This window comes from Pristis pectinata, chromosome 3, assembly GCF_009764475.1.
Source record: "Pristis pectinata isolate sPriPec2 chromosome 3, sPriPec2.1.pri, whole genome shotgun sequence".
Taxonomy (NCBI): domain Eukaryota; kingdom Metazoa; phylum Chordata; class Chondrichthyes; order Rhinopristiformes; family Pristidae; genus Pristis; species Pristis pectinata.
Window position 1 is genome coordinate 87,255,780 of NC_067407.1, and position 25,441 is coordinate 87,281,220.

The window sequence follows — 25,441 nt, forward strand, 5'->3', positions numbered from 1 at the left end:
GGTGTTATTTAATATATTGATATTGATATGCTGCTGATTATTATTATTATTATGGTTCATTTGCACACTGCCTTTTTATTTTTTTTGTACTTTATATTTGTGTAAGTATGTTTGTTTTATTATATAGTTATAATTGCTCTTATCAATTTACTGTTTTGGTTTTTATTAGGCAAGGGAGTGCCATCGTAATGTCATTGTGTTGTTGTTGCAACAGTACGATGACAAATAAAGAATTCTTGAATCTTGAATCTTCTCTTTAATCCTACTTGCCAAGGACTTTTCATGGCCCTTTCTGGCGCTCCTAATTCCCTTCTTGAGTTCTTTTCTGGCTTCTTTATAATCCTGAAGGGCACTGTTTGATCCTAGCTTCCTAAGTTTTACATACATTTCCTTTTTCTTCTTAACTAACTTCACCACCTCTCTTGACATCCAAGGTTCCTTTACCTTACCATCCTTGTCCTTCCTCCTTTCTTGAACATAATTGTCCTGTACTCTGTGCAGTTGGCCTTTAAACACCCTCCACATGTCAGATGTGGACTTGCCCAAAAACAGCTGTTCCCAATTAACTCTCCCTAATTCCTGCCTAAGGCTCTCGTAATTTGCCCTGTTGTAATTTAATACTCTCCTGCAATGTCCATACTTATCCTTATGTATAGCTAGCTTAAAACTTAAGTTGTGATCACTGTTCTCCCACTGAATGGTCGGTCACCTGACCAGGCTCATTACCCAACACCAGGTTCAGTACGGCCCCTCCTCTCATTGGACTATCTACATATTGATTTAAGAAACCCTCCTGGATACACCTAACAAACTCTGCCCCATCTAAACCTCTTGCACTAAGGAGGTCCCAATTTTATATTAGGCAAGTTGAAGTCCCCCACAACAACAACCCTATTGGTTTTATACCTTTCCCTAATCTGCCTGCCTATATGTTCCTCAATGACCCAGTGGCTATTATGGGGGGGTCTGTGGTAAAATACCATCGGAGTGATTGCACCTTTCTTATTTTTGAGTTTTACCCATGTAGACTCAGTGGATGAGCTCTCCATTATGTCCCCTCTGAGTGCAGCTGTGATATTGTCCCTGATTAGTCGTGCAATTCCTTCCCCCCACCCCCTTTTTTTTTCTACCTCCTTCTCTATCTTTTCTGAAACATCAAAAACCTGGAACATTAACCACCCATTCCTGTCCTTCTCAACCAAGTCTCTGTAATGGCCACAACCTCACAGTTCCATGTACTGATCCATGCTCTAAGTTCATCGCCCTTACCCATAACACTCCTAGCAATAAAATACACACACTTCAACCCTTTGTCCCATCGCGCCTATTACTTCACTCCTGCCTGTTTATGCTGGTCCTGACTTCTACCTTCCTCTGAATCCCAGTGCTTTGGTTGCCATCTCCTTGCCAAACTAGTTTAAACCCTCCCGAGTAGCACTAGCGAGCCTCCCGGCTCTGTTTGTTGCTCCAGATTCCAGCATCTGCAGCCTCTTCAGCCCTGCAGAATCTCACCCACTTTTTCCAGTCCTGAATTGTACATTGATCAGTAATACAAATTCTGTGTTCACAATGTAATTCTCAGGCCTGATTGCAAAATAATGCAAAGCCTTGCATTTGTGCAGTGCCTTTCACAGTCTCATGTTACCTTAGAGTGCATTACAGCAATAATGTATTTTAGATATCTCCTAACTGCACTTATGTACAAAAAAATCTCAACCATTATCAAACTAAGAGAGAGCCTATTTTTATGATGCTGACTGAGGAAGGAATAACGCTAAGGATAACAGTGTAGTATACCCTTAGTGCTGCACCAGGGTGTTGCATTTTTGCATAAAAAGACAGAACACTGGAAGAATTGAGTGGGTCAAGCAGAATATTTGAAGGCAAAAGGGGTAAGTTGACTTTTTGGGACAAGACCCCGCATTGGATGCAGATCAGGGCATTGCATTTTTGTGCTCTGTTGAATCCAGGACCTTCCAATTCACACACCAAAATGGTGCTAATTAAGTTATACTGATATTTAATATGGCCTCATGTTCAAATGTTATATTGGCTAATTTAATGTATTTTTTTTTAATCACTTTAACCAAAAACTGTGGAAACAGCATCTCAGTACTTTGCTGGAAACTTCTATTAGCTGTTGTTACCCTCACTGACAGGAGCCTGACTAATCAAGTTTTCCTATTTTAAGACAATTAGGTGAAAAAAGTAGCATTGTCTAGAAATTCTTCCCCAGGTGATAATGTTGAACAGCATTTATAGTGGCATCAGAACACTACACTTTGCCCATGAAATTCATTGATTTACGTATCACATTTAGCACTACCAATTGGCTAATTTCTAGAGATGTAACTTTTTACTGAAAGCTAGAGCAAATGACAGTAGGTGTCACCCATTTTTTCTCTTAGGGGAATAGGAGGAGTTGTGTAATAATGGAAAGGGTGGATAATTTAAGCTTATTTTTCTTTTTCACTCTTCCAATTGGGTATATCTGACCATTTTGCTCTTAAACAGAAGTAGGAATCATTCCAACCTCAAATAATATGTGATTTTTGGTTTGAATTTCAGCCTACTTCATCCTGAGTCCATGGGCTCATTGTTTTAAGGGGTACATATAACAGGGGATAATGCAAATTCAGCTCATTTCACCATTTCTTGCTACTTTTAATACAAAATGAGAATTCATTTCTTAATGTTGTAAAAGTTATCATGTTAAACAGAAGTGTCAGTCACTGTCATCCCATAATTATTATCAAATGACGTACTTCACTAACAAAGCAGATTCATTCGCACAGTGGTTGAGTATCTAGAGCACTCTAGAACCTGGACTATTGGTGAAGGTGCATGACCAAGTCCCACTGTGATTAACTTAAATTCAAGTAATGTAATAAATCTGGAATTAAAAAGTTAATATCGGTAATGGTGACCACAAAGCTATTTGTTTGTTACAAAAACCTGTCTGATTCACTGATGTTCTTCAAGGAAAGAAATATGGCATCCTAATCTGGTCTGGTTTACATGTGGCTCCAGACCAATTTGTGTGGTTGACTTTTAACTCTCTTCTCAAGCACCTAAGGGACCATTATAAATGGACATTAAATGCCAGCCTTGCCAGCAACATCCACATCTCACAAATTAATAATAAAAGAAAGACTTTATTGGGTAGATTATGCTAGCTGTCAAATCACTGGTATAATATTGACAAACATATAAGCCAAAAAAGCTTGCAAACACTAATTTTAATTCACTAATTAATGGATGAACTTAGAACTTAGCCAGAAGACAGAAAAAAAAGTGCATAATGAGGGCAAATTGCCATTTACGTCATGACCCCAATCTAGTTACTGAAATCTGTAAAGGTGCAAGGTACAACCAAATAGGCCATAAATATATGTGGCCAGGTGATGCCTACCTGTGGAGTACAGTGAAAGTAAGAAAATCCATTCAGTGGGGGCAACTCGTGGGATAGAGAGCTCCTAGCTGTTTTGGTCTGTCCTGTCCAAGTAGCAGATCATTCCAGTGGACAAGTGAGGGAAACTATATGGTAATGGTAAGGGTCATGCAGATGAAAGACTCTGTTTGTCTTGGTGAAAGACTATTTGGCTAAAGGCAAATCATCTAAGAGTGGCCTGTGGATGGTATAGGTCCCAAAAACTTATTATTTCTCAATGTACGAATTTTTAACATTGGATGATGGCATAGAATAGCTGACATCAAGTCATATAATCTACTCATTAGAAGTGAAAATTGGCTAATGTTGGATAGTTGATTTGATATCAATTATTTTAAGCTCAAAATTCATCTTGTCAACCACTGTTCTGACTTGCAGTAAAGAGCAGTCAACTCTCAGTGCAACCGAAGCATTGTACAAAGCTTCATTGGTTTATCATGTGTAGTAATGTACAAACTAGTGTGTGGGCTAAATGACCCGTTCCTGTTCCTGTTTCTGTGTTGATAACATATCTCTAATATAGCACTTTATAAAGATTAGAACACTTGCTGTGAAAATGAACTCAGTGATACAGGTGGATGGGCAGAGAGCAATAGGAGATTAGGCATGATGGAATGTTCTTCCATATAGACAGAATGCAAGTAGCAGTTTGCTCAGTGATCTGTGGTTAGCCCTCTTTTAATTTATCTGAATGGCTGGGCATAAATAGAGGAGAAATTACATTGAACTTGCTGATATCACCTAAGATAAGGGCAGGGTGAAATCTGGGCTAAAATGCAGGGACTGTAGGAAAAGATGAACAGATTTGCAGGTAGGTACCAGATGTAGCTTAACATCGAGAAATGTAAAATAATAGATTTTGAGATGAAAAACTGTAAAAGGAATTAAAAGGTCACAAGTTTCAATCATAGAAATTGCAGCTATTAGACAGCTGCTGATAAGTTCAGGAGAAACCTCGTGTGAAATAGAGGTGAGAATAAGGAACTTGCAACCACATAGAATACCACATCAATGAAATGACTGTTGTTGCAATACTGACTTAATGACTTCCTTCTGTGTTGTCATGATTCAATTCTACTCTGATGCAAAACAAAAGAGGTGCACTTAGGATAAAGTGAGGTAACTAGAAACATGAGAAAGGAACAGAGAAAATACTGATGAAGGAAGGTGGAAGGACATATATATTGAGCGAAAACTCCAGTATGCATCTTTTGGGTTCGATGGCTCAGTGCTGTGTTTAAAGGAGGTGTGTGGGGCAAGTTTCTTACACAGAGAGTGGCAGGTGCCTGGAACACACTGCCACGGGTAATGGTGGAAGCAGATACGATAGTGGCATTTAAGAGGCTTTTAGACCGAAACATGAATATGCAAGGAATAGAGGGGTATGGATCATGCGCAGGCAGAAGAGATTTAGTTTAATTTGGCACTGTGTTTGGCAAGACATCATGGGCCAAAGGACTTGTTTCTGTGCTGTACTGTTCGGTGTTCAATGTAAATCAGTGTGACAATATGGATAAAATTAGAACAATCAAAATTAAGTTGCTGTGAAGAAACTATCCCTGACATTCCAAAATGTTTAAGTTCATGAGCATTTGATTGTTTTATTTTCCAGTATCACCAGAACCTTTGCATCAGGCAAGACAGAGAAGGTGATATTTCAGGTACTGAAAGAACTGGGTCTTCCCAGTGGCAAGGTAAGACTTTGAATTCTTGAAATGTCTTTTGCCTTTCAATTTTAATGAAATAGTATAAAAAATAATTAGTTAAAATGGCCAGCAGGTTGGCTCTATAATATTCTCCAATCCATCTCTCAATTCCTTTCATATATGTCCTTTTATACTCTTGCACTCTCTCAAACTTAATTGTTCAACCATTGATGACAATGGTTTCAGCAGTTAAGGCCCTGAACTTGGGAATTATCTCCCTAAACCTTCCTTCCTCCAAGATGCACTTAAAAATTGATTCAAGCATTTAGTCATCTGACTTAATGAGCCAGATCATACTCACTGTCTGCACTTAACCTCTGAACTTTTCCCACAGCCGCACATCTTTCGATTGTACAGAAATTATCAAACTGTTTAATGCGCTTCAAAGAGATCCAAATAATTAAAACAAAATAATTTTAAAAATTAATTAACAAGTGATAAATTTATTTAAAATACCTTAAAGCAATACAAATTAATTAGAAAATCTTGGTAAGATAAAGGAACATAAATCTTTATCAACACTTAACTTTACAATCAAGGTTGGCAGCCCCATGAATGGGGTCACACTACAGACACCAGCCATCCCTGGTGGAAAGTTCAGGCCATTTACCGAGTGCATGTGGCCCCATAGTTCAGGACATTTTTGCTCCACCTCTGGGATAACTGCTGATTCCAGCTGTGGAGCAGGAGATCAGGTGCACCGGCTGAAGGTTTTGGAGCAGAGTGGTTCTGAAGCAGTCAGGCAGCAAAAACCTGTGGTGAACAGAGAGATGGACTCTGCCTAGTTCTCCAATCTAAAGCAGGGAGACATTAATGGCTTGCAGTCAGAGGATGGCTTGCAGTCAGAGGAGAGAATAGGATAACACAGCAAATGATTACCTTATGCAGGCATGCAGATCATCAGTGGAACCAAGCAATTAACTGTCTCTTATTCTGTGCTTCACTGAAAATAAAGCAGCTAACTGATTAAATCCAGGTCCAGGCTCATTGAGCAATGATTGAAAAAACACTGATGCAAACCTGCAGCTAGCCTGTCCCAGCAGTGTCCTCCAGTTCCCATGATTGTAAGATGCTGACAAAATAGAGTGATAAAGAACCCTGTTTAAAATTTCTCTGGCAGTTGAGTTGTAACTCCATGGCCTTAACCACCACCTTCCTCTGTAACCACCTCCAAAACTGTAATCTTCCTTTCCTTCACTATTGGACCCTCCCCTATGCCCCCACCTTCCCCACCCCCAATCCCTTCCCATTCTATGCTCTGCAAGTCTCTCTCTTGCCCCAAGTATTTTACAACTGAATTTAGTTTTCTCTTTAGCAACACTTTTGGTCACTATTTCAATTATGACCTCTAAATACGTTTCTCTAAATTTCTGGAATTTTATGTTTTATGTCTGCATTGTAGTCACAAAATAAATGTAAATAATTACTGTAGAGATGAGCCTAATGGAAAAAACTCATTTGCTGCAGTGATAATATTCAGCAAAGGTGACATTCATTTCTGACATCAGCAGGCTTTCTTGGAGTGAAGGTTTAAATCCAAAGGTACAGAGCTCAACCACTGAAGACAAGTATAGGTTCTATATTCTGGGTTAATATCCTACACAGTATGTACATTCAGATGGCATGACCTGTAGCTCAGTGGCAGTATTCCCACCTTTGTGTAATGCAGCTTTGGTTTCCAGCCCAAATGCAAGCAGCCACAGTGAGTAACTATAGGAGCAGGCACCACCTGTCTGGTTGCTATCCAGCATATGGATGATCAGGAACTGAGCCCAACCATGATAACTATAAGGCTGTGTTCAATAGTTCAATAGACTGGTCTACGTCAGAAAATATTCTTCAAAAATAAATTCTGTGAAGAACACAAATATCAGCTCAGCTACTCCTTCCCTCGGAGGTGTCGCAAGAACCTTAATTGTGATTATTATGTTATAACCTGCCCAGGACAAAACACAGTGCCATTCTCAAGTCGTGGTACTACTTCGTGTTCATTTCCCAACTTAAAAAGCTGAGAGGACTTGAGTGATGACCCAAACTGGGGTTATCCTTATTCCACTTCATGTAGAAATGTAATGCCCTGTATACTAAAATATAATTATGTGTTTGTTTTAACAGTTTTAATATGTTAGTTACTTGTTTCTTAATTATTTGCATTTGGGTGCACAAAAAAGACAGGTTGAATGGCAGTATTAACATAGTTAAAACATTCCATGATGTGTTACAGGCACTCATTCAAAAGGGTCAAAAAAAAATTGACGAGTACCTTAATAAGATTTTTATAGCAGATGACCAAAAGCTCAGTCAATGTACTAGGTCCTAAAGGGGCAGATAGTAGAGCTACTGTCTCAGCTCTGGCAACTGGGGTTCAATCGTGACCTCTAATGCTGTTGAAGTATTCATGCCCTCCCTGTGGCTGCATGGGTCTCCCTCGAGTGTTCTGGTTTCCTCCCACATGCCAAAGATTGGTAAGTTAATTGACCACATACATACACACATTTGAATTAGGAGCAAGAAGAGGCCATTTGGCCCCTTCTTACTCCAAATCCATACATGTGTATGCATGTCCAATTAACTCTGCTGTTTAATAAAATCAGGGCTAATCTGATTGTAACCAAAGCTCTAAATTCCCAAATGAAACCAAAAGGTGCTGGAAATACTGAACATGTCAGGCCACATCTATGGGAAGGGAAACAGAATTAATGTTTCAGGTCGAGGATCCTTAATCAGAACTGGGAAGGAGACACAAGAAGTTTGTTAAGTGGCAGGAAGGGTGGGGGGGGGGGGGAAGGTAGGGGAGGGATGTCTCTGATGGGGTAAAACCAGGGTGACCAAGGGGATAGGCTGTAAACAAGGTTTATCTGGTCAGAGAGTGAATGGGAGAAATTAGAGAGTGAGAACATAGACAAAAGAACAGACAAATTCTCATCTCCCCATGGTAACCTTCCAGAATTGTGCTTATCGTATATCTATTGACCTCTACCTTAAAAATATTCAAAGACTTGTCTTTCATCACCCTTTGAGGAATTGAGTACAATGACTCGTCACCCTCCGAAAATTTTTCACCTCATACTGCTTTAATTGGGTGATCCCTTATTTTTAAATTGTGACAGGTAATTTGAGATTCTCCCACTGGAAGAAACATCTTCTCCACATCCACCTTGTCGAGATTCCTCGGAATTTTATGTTTCAGTTACGTCTCTTCTCTCTGTACAAACCAAGCTAGTTCAACCCTTCCTGATGAGACAACCTGACCACTCCAGGTATTAATGTGGCAAACCTTCCCTGAACTGCTTCCAACACATTAACATCCTGCCTTAAGTAAGGCAGCCAGTACTGTACATAGAACTCCAGATGTCATTCACCAGTGTCCTTTATAACAGAATCATTGCCTCCCTATCTTTGTATTGACATTGACATTTCTTTATTTGTCATTGTACTGTTGCAACAACAACACAACGAGATTACGATGGCACTCCTTTGCCTAATAAAAACCAAAACAATAAATTGATAGGAGCAATTATAACTATAAAATAAAACAAACATACTTGCACAAATATAAAGTATAAAAAAATAAAAAGGCAGTGTGCAAATGAACCATGATAATAATAATAATGATAATCAGCAGCATATCAATATATTAAATAACACCTTGATAAGTCCAGCCAGTAAAGGGGGGAAGACATAATATGTGTATGCATGTATGTATAGGAGGTGTCAGTCCGTGTTCAACAATTTAACAGCTTTGGGGAAAAAAGCTGTGTTTCAGTCTTGTAGTGTGTGCATGTATTGTCCTGTATCGCCTACCAGAGGGGAGTAGTTTAAAAAGGTAGTGAGCAGGGTGAGCTGGTTCTCGAATGATGTTTAAAGCCCTGCTCCGACATCGAGCCTGATAGATGTCCTCCATCGCTGGTAACTGAGTCCCAATGATGTTTTGGGCCGTCTTGATGACCCTCTGCAGAGCCTTCTGCTCCTTCCTAGTGCAGCTGGCATACCAAGCAGTAATGCTGTATGTCAGGATGCACTCCACTGCACACCGGTAGAAGTTCACCAGAATGTCCTGAGACAATCTGGCTCTCCTCAATTTCCTCAAAAAATAGAGGCATTGCTGTGCCTTTCTAATGACAGCTGAGGTGTGTATTGCCCAGGAAAAGTCCTCGGTGATATATGCCCCCAGGAATTTAAAACTGGAGACTCTCTCCACAGCCTCGCCACCAATGAACACTGGACCAAGATCTATCTTCCAAGATTCAATTCCCCTAGCACTAGCACTAAACAATAACAGTCTGTTAGTTTTTTCAAATTATTTGCAGTACCTGCATACCAGCCTTTTGTACCCAGATCTCACTGCAATCTTATGGACAATTTTAATTCAGACCATAATACTGTTTTTATTATATCATTAGTAAGAAAATGTGTAAGATGTCAGTTTTGTATTGATTTTACATAAGCATGCTATGAATAATCTTAATAGATTAATAAATCTTCAGTTAAATATTAAGGTCATTCTCTTATCTCTTACAGAATGATGAAATTGAGCCTGCTGTTTTCACCTTTGATAAGTTTTATGCACTAACTCAAAAAATATGTCCTCGCACTGACATTGAAGAGCTGTTCAAGAAACTGTAAGTTTTGAACTATTAGGAATGGGTAGTAATTAGCAACCAGCTGAAGCTATAGGCAGATCATTAATGTAGTAGAAATAAAGAGTAGCATTTATGGAAATACAAAAGACATCGGAGGGCAAAATATGTCTTTGGTCACTGGTGCTGAATGTTTGTAAGAGCACTGGCTGCATGTTGCATTGACATCTGCATGTTTGATTCCACTGCAGGTGTTTAGCATCAGCAACTAAAGACAAATTTCTCCCCATCGCTTTTAATGGCAGAGTGCAGCATTTAGTTTCTAACATTTATCTAACCTATGCTGTTGTGAAATATCCTTTCACTAAAAAGGGAATGGTACATGACATTGTTGGTCCAATTATTCCCTTTGAAACAGCACTTCTCATAATAAAGTGCTAATGTAATTGAAAATGTAACAATTATTCATATAATTTAACTTTAATAATCAGTGTAGTGTAGAGAGCACCTGGAATATTTTTGCATCTGCTGGACTAACAGTCTTTTTTTTAATCTAACCCGCCAGTTCAGGTAAAACATTAACTTAATGCAATTGGTAAATATTTGCAACATCTTGGGATATATTTTGCTATGGCCCTATTAATACCTAAAAGTAAATGTAAGCTGGTGAGTGAGAGGGGGGTGAACACTTTTATCAGAAGTTGTGTAAAAAGAATCTCAAAATAATAAATAAAACTACATTATATTAACTGAAAGCCACATCAAAGCTTGCTTTCAGAAACACTTTGTATTCCTCGCCGAACAGAAGAGAATCAAACACCTTGTATATCTATTCAGAATGGAGGGGGGTGGTAATCATACGAAAGAGGAGCAAGACCATCAGGGGCATGCTGCACCTACTCAAAAACTATCAACCCTGATTTGTTGGTGATACAAGGTATTACTTTTTGACTTGACTTCCAATGCTAGTCCTTTGCATTGTTAGTCCTCTTCACAGTTTTCTGCTTCTAACATCTTTTCTGGCCATGACTTATAGTTTCATTCGTCGTCTTTACTGATTGCTTTTGTTCTTTTGAAGGGAGATTGCCTCCATCGGGCCTGGTTTGCAGTAATAGCCTTCTTGGGAGTGATAGGTGCCTGGAATGCATTGCTGGAGAAGTGGTGGAAACATATGATAGCAGTGTTTAGAGTGACACATGAAGAAGCAGGGAATGGTGGGATATAGACCATGTGCTGATAGTGATGCAGTTTAAATTGGCATCATTGTTGGCACAGACATCGTGGGCCAAAGGTTCCGTGCTGTCCTGCTCCATGTTTTAAGTTCAAAGGGAGGAGGTCAGAGTGAAAGTGACAGGAAAAGGGAGAGTCAGGGTTACCCATGCAGATGAAGTGGAGGTATTCTGCAAAGTAGCTGTGTCATCTCCTTTTGATTTCTCTCATTAAGAGGAGACTAGATCATGAACACTCAATGCAGTACTCTAAATTGGATAAAGTTCAAGTGAATTGCCACCTCACCTGGGAGGACTTTGTTCAGTACTAAGTGCATCATCAGGTATGGGGATAGGGTGGAAAACTTGATTTGAGGTGAAGGATCAGCCACGATTTTTCATCATGAATGAAAAATTCTGATGAAATGCCTGAATGCCTTAATAGTTTCCCTCTCTATGGCCGTTGTTTGACCTGAGTTTTTTCAACATGTTCTGTTTTCATATCTGTTTTCTGTCAGCTGCAGTACCAACTGTGATCTTACTTGACTGGTGGATTAGTTCAAAGGACTTACTGGCCTATTCCAATATCTTTTTCTTACCTTGCAATGGTCATGAAAGGCTTTGGCAAAAGAACTATTGTAACTACATAATAGTTAGTTTGTTATTTCTCTCTTATCATGAAAATAAAAGCTTCTGATATTCTTTTTTTATTTGTGTTATACTTGTCTTCATTTCTGTCCACTCACTGTCCCTGTATCACATGCACAATACCAAATTAATGGGGCATGTTGATTAGCATTCAGTTGTTATTATTCATGGTGATTCTCTCCATTATGGCAGTTCGTGTGACTCTGGTCAGGTGTATGATCGTTCATTTGGGAACATTGACGGTCATGGAAGTTGAGTCACGCAAGGGGGCTGGGATTGGAAAGTAGATTGGAAAAGAAGGGCTAAAATTGGATTGAGTGCCAGAGTCTTTATTGGGCTCTCTCAGCTAGAATAAAGACTTTCTTTGGCAGTGTCTTATTCTAGTCTCCGTTTTAGTTATTACAATTGTAAATATAGTATTAGTTCAGGTTGTTCCTATTATTGTGAATTCCTTGTTTCCTGAAATTGAAGCCAAATAACCATGAGCAAATATTTTGATTTGCAGAATTAAAATATTGGAGTAGCCTAAAAAGAATATTTCCTTTCTGGAAGAAAATATATCCATTATACCACATGTGCTTGTGTTAGGACATTTCCAAAGGATGGGTGCATAAAATAAATAGTTTGCTGATTGTTGTTTCAGTTTTGTAAAATAAGAGTAATACATTGAATATATGCGGTTTTTTCATTTAAAGTTACTTTGGTCTCAGTATATACCAAGCCTAAACAAAGATAATATTTTGTAATGATTTTTAGAGTGCACTACAGTTGATGAAGCTTGTAGTGATTCTGAACATCTCTCTAGCATTAGATTAGGTTTCAAGGAAACCATTTGAAACAGCAAATAAATTTCAGTGTTCTCAGGCTTTTGTTTTGAAAAATTAGTTATGCAAAAATATGCAAACAATTTACATTTCTACTGAATTCCTTTTCAGCAATGGAGACAAATCTGATTACTTAACTGTAGACCAATTAGTCAGCTTTCTGAATGAAGTAAGCTTCTTTCATTCATTAACTGTGTCATGCATTTGCTTGCGGTAGTTTGCTTTACTCCTGACTTCCTGATGCTTGTAATGCATGGATTGTGCCACTGTTTGTTTGCTGCAATTTTTTTGTTATCTATGAAGTAACAATAACAACATCCAGGTTCCATGTGCACCAAATGAAACACCATTTCATGCATTACTGAATTTGCTTTTGCTCTGCAAGTATTGCATGCTGCTTTTATACATATTCAGTGGATACTGTAACTGTTGGAAATGTATGTCTTTTTGTACATAACCTTTCAATGATTCCTTCTTGGGTTACTATTGTGTGTGTTGTTTTCAGCTAGGTTGTTAATAAAAATAATTTATGATCTTAATTCTGCAGCCCTGATACTATGTTGTGGGATATTCGCATAAAAAATGTTGAATGCATTTATGCACAAATCTCTTATCTTGGACATTGTAGATGAGTTATTACCTCTCCTTAAGCAGCAGAATGAGAAGAATCATAATCTTATTTGCAGTATTCACATGTGAATGTTGAATAAATTTATGTGCAGTTCTCCCAGCTGCCTCCGTGTTTGGACATTCCACATTTACTATAAGTGATTTACCTCCTCTGCCAGAGAAAAAAATACATTGAACAAACATGCCAAATGTTTGTGCATTACAATCCCGCTTCATAATATCATGGACTGTAGATCTAAACCAGCATGTAAAGTTTATGTATATAAAACTAATGTATTTTATATTCATTGGTATTTTATTCGCATCTTTAAAAAAACGCAGTATTCAAGAAACACTCCCTACTATTGCATTGTGTACAGTACTTGGGTCAAGTGAACTGAAGAATGATCATTCACATTTTGCATTATTCATGAAATATCTTTGAGAATAGTTTGAGGTGTCTGTTTGAGAAAGATTCATCTGACCTCGTGTGACATTGTGCCGATATATTAACATAAAGGTTTCAGAAGTTAGGCTTCATAAGCAAATAGAATTGATTTGTATTTTTAATTGCAATGTTCTTTTCTTTTACATTAGGGATATATATCTTGCACATTTACTTTAGCACTAAATATATGTTGAAATGTTTATAGCTGGAGGGACATTTGCCAAAACCTTCTCGCTTTATCCCGGCAAAAAGCCTGGAAAGTAAAAATGAAATCACTGATGTCCATAATTACAATGGCTTAGGATAGCAAGAAGGACACTCAAAGGTCTTGGTTGATGCTAATATATTTTGTCTCGTATATCAAATGCTTCATACGAGATACCCTGCCCCCTCCATCCTGCATCACCACCAAGATATGTTCGTGCATTTGGAGGAGAAACACCAATATGCAGATAATGGATACAAATGAAAGAAAATAAATAAATGGATTTAATATAGATTAGCATGTAAATAGGCCATTTAGCCCAACCTGGCCATGGCAGAGTTTATGCTCCTTCTATCATTACTAATATAACTCTATCAGCAGACCATCTATTTCTTTCTCGCTCTTAGATGGAAACTAATTGCTTTCCTATCTCCTTGCAGCAGCAAGTTCTGCACCCTTAACAGTTTCAGAATTCTCTCTTTTGACTTCATGGCTACTTTATATTTATGACATCCAGTTTTGCATAATAATTTAGGTTTCTTGAAAGTGGAAACCACTCTATGTGTATATTCCATCAAAAGCGTTTGTAATTTTAAATACATCTCAAGTTAGGGCTGTTCATTCCTTGCTGAAAGATATAACCCCACTGTTCTGGTATCAAACTTGCAAATACTTTTCTTTCACCCTCTCCAGTCCTTATATCTGTTTGTAATATTGACACCAGAACTATACACAGTGGTTGAAGTTTCGATATATTCAGCAAACCTATACAACGCTATTTCTCTGGAAATAAACCCAGAGCTTGGTTTGTACTCTGAATAGTTTTATGTCTTCCAACCTGCTAACTAGGTATCCATTCTCTTAATTGTTCTCTGACTCCACACACTCTCAAAGTCATTAGATTACACTGTAGTACCTTATTTTATCTTAGAAATATCAGTATTTGACACTGTTTGCATTGGCTCTACCCAATATTTCTCTGTTACTTCAAGGAATTCATTTGAGGTTGGCCAAACAAAGCTACTTCTATTTGAAATGGATGCTGGTTATTCATTATTTTATTTTGTCTATTAGTTGGAATACTAATAATTAATCTACCACTAATGTTGGACTGGCTAGCCTATAGAACCCTAGACCTGTCCTTCCTGACATTGCACCTTCTTCTAGGGCATGGGTCCCCAACCTTTTCAGATGAAAGCTGCACTTGTTCACTCGCTGTAAGGTATGTGCCCCACTCTCCCATAAATGCCTGATGACATCAGGGCACTCCTCCTTCAGAAATTGGGGCTGACCTGGGGTTAGTTAGCATGCTAAGTATATTGGTATATTGGTGCATTTTTATTTATTTTAACTTTTAGTGAATTTTCTAACTCAATATTGTTCCAGACCCTTCTGTAAACTTTGGTGCTCAACCACTCCACACTCTGAAGGGTTTGTGCCCGAGTTGGGAACCGTTACGCTAAGGAATTACTAAATGGGTGTACAGGTGCTTCTGCTATGACATATCTCGGATGTAGTCCATACAGACAATTAAGTTTTACATTCATTCTGTTTGATTAGCTTATTTAATATATTACATCTTTTGAATTTTAGTAGGAACAAATAGCACAATGGGCACATTCTTCTTTTCAGGAAAATGCGAGGGGATCTTATAGAAACATATAAAATTAAGAAAATGATAGATAAGATGGAGGCAGGGAGGTTGTTTCCACTGGTAAGTGAGACTAGAACTAGGGGACATAGCCTCAAGATTCAGGGGAATAGATTTAGGATGGAGATGAGGAGAAACTGCTTTTCCCAGACAGTAGTGAATATGTGGAATTCTCTGCCCAGGGAATCAGTAGAGGCTCCCTCATTATATATATTTAAAGCACAGTTAGAATTTTGCATAGTAGGCGAATTAAGGGTAATGGGGAAAAGACAGGTAGGTGGAGCTGAGTCCACGGCCAGATCAGCCATGATCTTATTGAATGGCAGAGCAGGCTCAACAGGCCAGATGCTCCTATTTCTTATGTTCTTATGCCATAGAGTTGTAGAGTCAAGCTGTATGGGAACAGACCCTTTCGCCCACCTAGTCCATCCCTATCATCAAGTGCCCATTTACATTTATCCTATATTAATCCCATTTCATTCTTCCCACATTCCTGTCAATTGCCCCCAAATTCTGCCACAGGAGGGGCAATGTACAGTGCTAATAACCTACCTACACTCACCTCTTTGACATATCAATAGAAACCAGAGCACCTGGAGGAAATTCGTGCAGTCATAGGGAAAATGTGCAAACTCTGCACAGGGACCTTCGGATGTCAGGGTTAAACCCGGGTTGCCGGAGCTGTAAGGCAATAGCTGTGCCACCCATGTAATGTAGTCATGTAGCTTTTCTTGCCATGTCTACCCAGTCAGATTCTCTGGAAAAATAGTGAAGCAAAATCATGGCCTAATATTTCTGTCATCCCTATATGTTTATCCTGACTGTCTTGTCCTGACCTATTCCCATCTAGACTTTCCTGTGCCTGTGAGATAATATTTTGTTTTACATTTGTTGATAACTTAATTTCTTAGTTTGCCTGCCTAATTTAGTTTTGCTCTTCCTCTCATCCCTTTAGACTCTCACTTGTCATGCTGTTCTTTGGTCCAAGTACTTAATATATTGAAAAGCCTTTAACCAAAAGTGTTAGCTTAAAAAATAAATAATATGATGGAATCTGGAAAGGAAATAACACAAATAAAAGTAATAGGAATGACATTTAATGTAAATTATGTAAATATATAAAAAGAAGTAATACATTGATGTGTAAAGTTTATATTGTAACTTATAATTAGGCATCCCTTTGTCATGATAAATACAATTGACTATCCACCAAAATACTTCCAGGTGGTTTAAAAGAGAGAAGAAAATTTTACTGATTTGTCATCCCAACTTAGAGCAAAATGTTACCATATACTTATTTGAAGTTACACTGACATAAATCTACAGTATAAGAATACATAATATGAATAGGACATGTAATCAGACAATGTCTTTTTTTAAACTGCTTAATGTTGTGGCATGATATAATCTGATGAAAAACACATCATATCATCATTTTTAGTTGATGAGATGCTGATCAAAATTGTGGTTTGTTTATTAGCTCTATTTTATATCTGAAATAAGCAGACTGTCCAGGGGAAAAAATTAAATAACTCCTGCAAATACCTTTTTCTTCATAATGTGCCAAGTTACTGGATATTGGCAAATATTTGAGAAAAGGGTCTGAGCTTTCTCCTACTCTTAAACCAAAGTGCAATTGCATGCACACACACATGCACACTTGTATATAGATAAATGAACACAGCAAAACCAGGAAATGACAACAAGGTCTTGGTGGCTCAGTATTACACTTTACATTGGGTTTAAAAGCTACATCACTGAGGAACTGCGTTGGAATATTCTCATGAAAATAATGTTTTCTGCACCTTGATACAGTGGCAAAATGCCAGTACAAATCGACTTCAGCTGAATTTCACAGGCTGTAAAATCCAGCTGTTTTGAAGTTGAAAACCATTACAGGTGTAGTGGAGTATGTCATACACAAATACACGAGGTTATCATAACCCAATCTTGAAATTGCTGTTCTTGAATTATTGAGTCAATCTCATTTGTCGAAATGCTGACCTCATTTCATGGCTGACCTGTAGTAAGCACATGTAGAAGCTTTACTCTTTCATAACAACATATAAAATGCTTTGAAGGATAAAATTGCAATGTTTCTCGACCTTTAGCTCATTTCATAAGTGATACGTTAAAAAAAATGAATGCAGAAATAATGGGCATTATGTTCAGAGAGATTATCTTTACTGTTGTACTTAGCCATTAAACACAAATGACCGAAGAGGAAAGGCACATATATTTTCTTTCAATAATTTCTTTTGCACCATCGTTAATTCTTTTTGGGTTGTAAGACAATGGTGGGAAATGCTTTAATTCAGGCTTTTCCTTACTGTAGAATCAACGAGATCCTCGCCTGAATGAAATTTTGTTCCCCTTCTATGAAACAAAAAGAGCAATGCAGATACTTGAGAATTATGAGCCAGATGAAACACTGAGAAAACAAGGTAAGCACACTTGTGTCTCTCCATCTTAATGTAAAGCAGAGTTTGGGTGACAGGATATATCATCTACAAACACTTATTGCTGTTGTTTTATCAAATGGTTTTTTTCCACGACTGATACATTCTGGTCCTGAAGTCATTTTATTTTTGTTCTTTATGACAGATGCATTTATCTGGATATTCTGTTAGTGGAATACCCCACATAAAATACAAATATTTCATGTAATCTCCACAAGACATTGCTTTACTGTTTAATGATTCAAGTCTATGTTGTTATTGCTGCTGTTTGTCTAGAAGTATCGTATTCGCTGCCTCACCGCTGAACTGAATTAACTGGAGTGAAGTTGCAGTTTTTCCACATGGTAGAACCTAAACTCACTATGGAAAATTTACTCTTGTCCATTCAGTGAAAGTGGCAATTTAATGAAATGATAACTGTTAAATACCGTGGCTGAAAACTAACAGTGAAAGGTTTTTATTGTTGGAGATTCATAAAAGATGTCCAAGGAGAAACTAGGATTGTTAAAGCCAAATTTTGAACACTCTTAGAGTTACAAAATGGCATGCAAACATTGGCACATTGGTGAGGTTATAAGAGTCCTCTGTGAATGTTTGCCAGAAGTGTACAGAGTAAGCAGATCAATTAAATTTATAATACTGATTTGACACTGGTTCTCTACATTGAAGCTTCAGATATCAGGTAACATCCTCTCTTAATTTTGCATGGCCATACCATGCAATCAGCAACAGGAAAGGTTCCCACACCCCATTCTTCCACCCATGCAACACCCCAATAGTGCCAGACTTGCAGGCTATTTTTCAACGGTTAGAGGACACAAAAAATTCACATTACTGAGGTCACGTAGCATGGTTCTTGTGGATCCAGTGATGATCTGACCTTAGCGTACTTGACGTTGGTGATTGAAATGAGGTAGTGTTGCGGTTAGCATAAGGCTATTACAGCGCCAGCGACCTGGGTTCAGTTCTGCCCACTGTCTGTAAGGAGTTTGTACGTTCTCCCCATGTCTACGTCAGTTTCCTCCGGGTGTAAAGGTGTACAGGTTAGGAATTTATGGGCATGCTATGTCGGCGGCGGAAGCGTGGCGACACTTGCGGGCTGCCCCCAGAACACTCTATGCAAAAGATGCATTTCACTGTGTTTTGATGTACATGTGACTAATAAAGGTATTTTATAATAGGAAAATATAGCATTTTCAATTGCTTGCCTCGCTTTGCTAAGCATAAAGTATCAACCAAAGGCAAACATGGTCTTGCATGTAATTGACTAGGACAGTGGGACTCTTTTCTAAGTTTAAATTAAAGGACTCATACTGGGTTTCAGACGTGCTTCACCTTCAGTATCCTCTCATTGGATTATATGGTACTTTGCTTGTAAATGATACCAGGCTCTTAGAACTTTCATACAGTATGCTGCACCCAAAATATTATTTCAGGTGCTGTAAGAATTCTCAGGCTGTGTATTAACTATTCAGTAAAGTTTTGTCTCCACCTCTGTCATGAATGTTGCATAGCTGTTCCTCTTGGCACCAAATTTTGATTAAGCAAACTCATGGTGAACAATTTCACAATATAGCAAGCTTTTTGTTGGAGAAAGTATTTATTACTTAGAAGAGTTACTAAATGAAAAAAATACTCCAGAGCTTTTTTGACTAATTCAGTATCAGAACTGTTCATAGGGCATTCTGCTACTATTTGACAGGCCCAGGGCATTCACACAGATTTAATTTTCACATCTACTAAGCAGCAATTTATCACTAAAAATTAAGTACTTGTAAATCCTTGCCTTTCTCAATTCCCTTCCTCAAAAAAAAAACAGGGTGAGTTCCTGCTCTGGGTACAGTCTGCAAAATGGATACAGATAGTGCTTGAGATGTTTTCGGAATCATTAAAGTTTTGAATCAAGCTTCGTCCAAATAGACTGTAGTTGCAAACATAAAGTCTGTTATGATATAATTGTTTATCTTCTTCCTTTGTATTAAAAAGTGTTCTCTTGATTCGCCTGGTTTTCCTATCACTGAACATTACTTAGAAAATCTATATGTCATTTGCAGCAGACAGTAGTTAATTTATTCATAAATATTTTTCAATAATTAGAAATTTTTAGCATGCACAGTTATGCCATTGCCCCAAAATTAAATTTAATTGGAAGATTTTCCTTGAAGGGCTGCAATCAGCAAAATCTCAGCAAGCTCATTATTCTCACTGTAATGTAGGAAGGAGGCTGGGAGTGACCGTTTCAAGGTTTAAGCATAGATAGGATAGATAATTTGTGTCTTTTTCCCAGGGCAGGGGAGTCTAGAACCAGTGGGCATAGGTTTAAGGTAAGAGGGGAGATATTTAAAGAAGTTCTGAGGAGTAAGTCTTTCACACGAAGGGTGGTGGTGATCTGGAACAAGCTGCCGGAGGAGGTGGTAGAGGCAGATACAATTAGTGTTTATTAGGCATTTAGACAGATAGTTAGACAGGAAAGGCATGGAGGGATATGGGCCTGATGTAGGTGAATGGGATTAATGTAGATGGGAGTCACTGCCAGCATGGATGAGTTGGGCTGAAAGGGCCCATTTCTGTGCTCCGTGATTCTATGATTCTTTTGACCCCAGAACATAGCCAGTTTTATAGGCAGTACTGGGTTCCTGGGTGGTACTTCATAGAAACACAGAGAAATGAGAGTAAAGTAAGCCATTTGTACACCTTGAGCCTGCTCCACCATTCTGATCTGGTCCTCTATCTCAATACCATGATCCTGCTCTCTCCCCATACCCCTTGATAACTTTTGTGTCCAGAAACCTCTCTATCTTCTTACCTACACTGGCCTCCACGACTTTCTGTGGTAGAGATCTATACAACTTCACCACCCTCTGAGAGATGAATTTTTTCATCTTTGTCCTGAATGGCTTAACCTGTGGCCTGAGATTCTGTCCCATGGCTCCAAAACCCTTCAGCCAGGGTAAACATCCGACCTCCACCCAGCCTGTTGACCCCTCTTAGACTTTTACACCAGAGTTAACTCAATTTATGGTTGATGAAAGTTTCAGGTTTAACATTAGCTGATTCTTGCACTGACCTGATGCATTTCAGCTGGTTTATGCTGACAAAATTAACCAAAGCTTTTGGTTCATTAATATGTTGGAGTGGGAGGGAGGGGAAACAAATGAGCAGCTGCATTGACTCCTCAAACTTTTATAACATGATATGGTGAAAATTCAACAAAATCCTTCCCCAACCCATCTTCCCATTCGCCAGCAATTTTTCCCGTACTCTAGACTATGTGTGCAAAGAGCTGTGGGCCAGTTTTGTACTCTGCTCCAGGGCTTTCAGTTCCTCAGCTTGACCTTGGGTCACAGTTCTTCTTGTGTTTCCACAAATGTTTGACCTGAGATCACAGTGTTGCTTTTTATACCCAATGGCGTGATATTTTCCCTGCCTGCAGATGGTGAGACTGTATGATGCTGTAAATCAAGAAAACACAACAAAAATAGAACTTACTTTTTGTATTAAGACACCACTGAGTTGATTGCATTTTGTGCAAAGTGAATTTCAATACTTTGTTAAAGTGCACAAAGATCTGAATTGCTTGAACTGAGCTCTGCTTTTCATTTAGTGAACTGATCAAAAATGAACTAAAGGTTGAAACTTTGAGGCCAACACATTTTTTCCGCCTACTAGAAGCTTGATCAGTGTCAGTGGTGGTTGCCATAGAGCGCAAAACATGCAAGTGATATCGCATTGTAATATTACCACATGGTGAAATCTTAACACTACCTGCCATCTAGTGGGCGTAGAATTAAATTATCTTTGTGAACCATTTCCTTAATGGCATAGTTTTCCAAACTCAGTTTTTTTTTGCTTTCCTGACCTCATATCTTTTCCATAGCAAACCTCCTTCTCTGTTGCACTATTCATCTCTGCCCCCCCAGTCCAAACTTCCTGTCACTGAAACTCTAATCTATTCCTTTTCCTCAACTTCTCTGCTTCTGCTGCATCTGCTCCCATGATGAGGCTTTCCACTCCAGGACGTTCGAGATGTCCAACTTCTTTTCTACCCGGGGCTTCCCCCTGACTGTGATTGAGAGAGCTCGCACCCGTATCTCTTGCCATTTCCTGCACCTCCTTTCTCACCCCCATCCCTCCCAGACCCAACAGGATAGGGTCCCCCTTGTCTTCACATTTCATCCCACCAGCCTGCATGTCCAGCACATCATTCTCAGCCACTTCCGCCATCTCCAGTGGGACCCCACCACCAAGCATATCTTCCCCTCTCCACCCCTTTCTGCCTTTTGCAGGGACTGCTCTCTCCTCAACTCCCTTATTCATTCCTCTTCTCTCCCCCCCCCCCAATCCATCCTGCTCCCACCCTGGGAACTTTCCACTGCCCTCACTGTAGGTGCAACACCTGCCCCTACACCACCTCCATCCAGGGACCCAAACAGTTCTTTCGGGTGAGACAGAGATTCACCTGCACCTCCCTTAATATCATCTACTGCATTCGGTGCTCCAAGTGTGGCCTCCTCTACATTGGTGAGACCAAACGCAGACTAGGTGACTTTCGCAGAACAACTGTACTCTGTAACCGTGACCTGCATCTCCCCGTTGCCAGTCACTTCAACTCCCCCTCCCACACTATCACTGATATGTCAGTCCTCGGCCTCCTCCACTGCCAGGAGAATTCCAAGCGCAAACTGGAGAAACAGCACCTCATTTTCCGTCTTGGAACCTTGCAGCCTAACGGCATGAATATTGAATTCTCTCAGTTTAGGTAATCCCCACCCTGCTTCCCCACAAACCACCCCCCCCCCCCCCATGCTTCTTTCTCTTCTTCCCTTTCCTCGCCCTTTTTTTCCTCTCTCTTCTTACCTTTGACCCATCCCCCAGCGGATCTGCTCTCCCCTCCTCTGCACCTGCCTGTCACTATCTCTAACCTGCATCTACCTATCACCACCCTGTGCCCACTCCGCCTCCCCTCTATTGTCCACCTATCACTGCTCTGCTTTTCCCTCCTATATATTGGGCTTCCCCTTTTCCTATCTTCAGTCCTGAAGAAGGGTCCTGACCAGAAACATTGACTGCCTGCTTTTCTCCACGGATGCTACCTGGCCTGCTGAGTTCCTCCAGCATAATAGTGTTTTTCCTTCAATCTATGCATTTCCACAGATGTTGCCTGACTAGGATTTCCAACAATTTTTGTTTGCCTTCGGATTTCCAGTATCAGCAGCATTTGATTTTCTACTCCATTCCCCCTTTTGCTGTATTCCACTGCGCCAATCTTGGCAAATTCCAAGTCACACAAAACCCTGATGCCTATATCCTATTCCACTCCAAACCCTCTCACCCAAGTCCAATCCAGTGGACTTCGGCTCCCAGTTCCCCAATGCCACAATTTTAATTTTTCCCTTTTTTCTTTCAATTCACTTTAGTCCTACAACCCCCTATCCTTTCCTCTGATGACTTTTGTTTTCCCCACACCTTTACCTTCAAGTGCCTCAGTTCCACAATCTGGAATTCCTTCACTCAGTCCTTTCACCTCTCCTTCCTCTTTAAGGCCTCTTTTCAATCACACTGCTTTTAGCCAATTTCCTATTGTAATAAATAAGTTTGGCTTGGTATTCATCATGTCTCAGTGATGTACTTTGTGATGTTTTTCAGAATGAAAGACACCACATCTAAGTCATAATTTTTCATCCTTATGAATAAGTTATTTGTTTTTCTGGAAGAACATGGTGCTATTTGCATAATGTTTCCCATGTTCAACTGTTAGGCAAAAGGAGAAACATCAGCACGTAATCATTCTGAGGCAGGTGCTGGTGCACCTTGATATAACAGTGTGCTGCATTTTATGTTAGAAAATGTTAATTCTTCATTATTTATAATTAAATAATAAATATAAAAATATGCCTTCAGGTCCTCTTTGAAACGCAGAATTGTGATATTAAAGAGAGACCATTTGGGCCATTGAGGTTTTAGCTGGCTCATAGTGAGGCAATCCAATCAGTATCATTACACCATGTTTTGGCCACACTCCTGCAAGCTACATTTCCACCAGTGAGACCCAGTTCCTTCTGTTTCCAATGCCCTTATAGGCAGAGACTCCCAGAAAATACGCACTCTTTTGTATATGAGAAGTTTTTCCTTCTATTTCCTTTGATTCACTGCATTATCCAAGTGTGGCACATTGGTTGTCAGTGATGGTTGGACAGCTATTTCTGTCAGGAAATACTGTATAAGATGATAGAAGCAGCTTACATAATAGCAAATGTAGCCTTATCTTTATTTCCTGAATGATGCATAGTAAATCACACTTCAACCAAAAGATAGCTGGGAATCTGACAGCACCACAATGTGCCAAGCCAGTTTAATGATGAATAAAGGGATTGGAACCATCATATGTGCAATATTAAAATGAACTTTAGCGCATTTAAAATCAGAGCCAACATAAGGAGCTTGAAATTCATTTGCATAAATGTAATTGAAGACTGAGTTTATCAGAGTGAAACATAATAACCTTCATTTCTGGGTCAGCTTGCATCACTACAGAAACTCAACTGATTATTTCCCGGAGTGACTCACCTTTGCACATCTTCGTATTTCCATGCTGGTTATGCACAGAATGGAATCATTCCTTGTGAAATGTTTCTTTTGGGACGAAGCTTAGACCAGATAACCCCACAAGTTTTGCTTGGATTGCTGGCATTTCATGATATACTACTAGATTGGGATTGGTTTCCTTACCTTTTGCTTATTCTCAGTACACCCTCACTTCAGCATCATCTATCAAGTCTCACCCACTGAATTAGTCAAAGTTATCCAGACCGAACATTGCCCACTTTCCTTCAGTATTCAAGACTCTCATCCCAACTTCCCTGATCCTCTTTGAAGACAATTCCTCTTGGTCATTTCTCTTTCTTAGTTCCTTCACTATATCTGGAAATTCTGGAGCCATCCTCAGTCTGGGCAACACTTTTTCCATTATACAAAAGTGCTGTGCTTTTACATGGGAAGGTTGCCCATGACTAAAATTGTGATACCCATAACCCATTGTATTACCCATGCCATGCACCTTCTTGGATGTTAGGATTTCTAGGCAATACACCTTTTATCATATAGGTACTGAATCTGCAAGTGTCTGAAGAAGATGACAAAAAGCTTGTTCAGAGTTTGTCCTGGAGGAGTTAGCTAAACATGGGGAAGTCGGAAGGGAGGCAGAAAGACCAGGTAAGTTAAGGTTCTGCCACCAAGGTGGGGTGCAGAAATGGACCCGGGAGCGTGCTGAACTGAAATGGAATAAGGCATGGAAGAAACTACAAGGAAAAGCTCAACTTTAAGTCCAGCAGCCAAAGTAAATCAACAAGGAGAAGAGTGACAGTTAAGAAGGATGTAATACAATAGAGGATGTAGCCACCAATGCTTGGAATGAGTTATAGTTTATACGGTGTGAAGGGTGAGATTCCAAGAATGGTACTGTAGTTGGGACTTAGGACATCAAGTTCATGTATGATAGGCTCAGCAGAGATGAGCAAAATCTCACAGTGGTGGTGAAAGATATGTAATGGAGTTCCAAGATCAACTTACTGGTTGGACAAGACATTGATTTTAAAAGTGACCCGAGCGACTGAAGACAACCCTTTGATTAACCGACTCTCTGACCCTCTGAT

At 39.2% G+C, this 25,441-nt stretch overlaps 1 protein-coding gene across 12 annotated transcripts in view; it reads left to right on the top strand.

The window, feature by feature from the left end:
* LOC127567769 (1-phosphatidylinositol 4,5-bisphosphate phosphodiesterase beta-4) overlaps positions 1 to 25,441 on the top strand; it is a 473,077-nt gene that overhangs the window by 260,791 nt on the left and 186,845 nt on the right. For all 12 annotated transcript variants that reach the window (XM_052010784.1, XM_052010783.1, XM_052010786.1 and 9 more), the window contains exons 11-14: positions 5,064 to 5,145; positions 9,679 to 9,779; positions 12,529 to 12,586; positions 17,666 to 17,774. In XM_052010784.1, the coding sequence (XP_051866744.1) occupies positions 5,064 to 5,145; positions 9,679 to 9,779; positions 12,529 to 12,586; positions 17,666 to 17,774 (350 nt within the window). The remainder of the gene's footprint in view (positions 1 to 5,063; positions 5,146 to 9,678; positions 9,780 to 12,528; positions 12,587 to 17,665; positions 17,775 to 25,441) is intronic.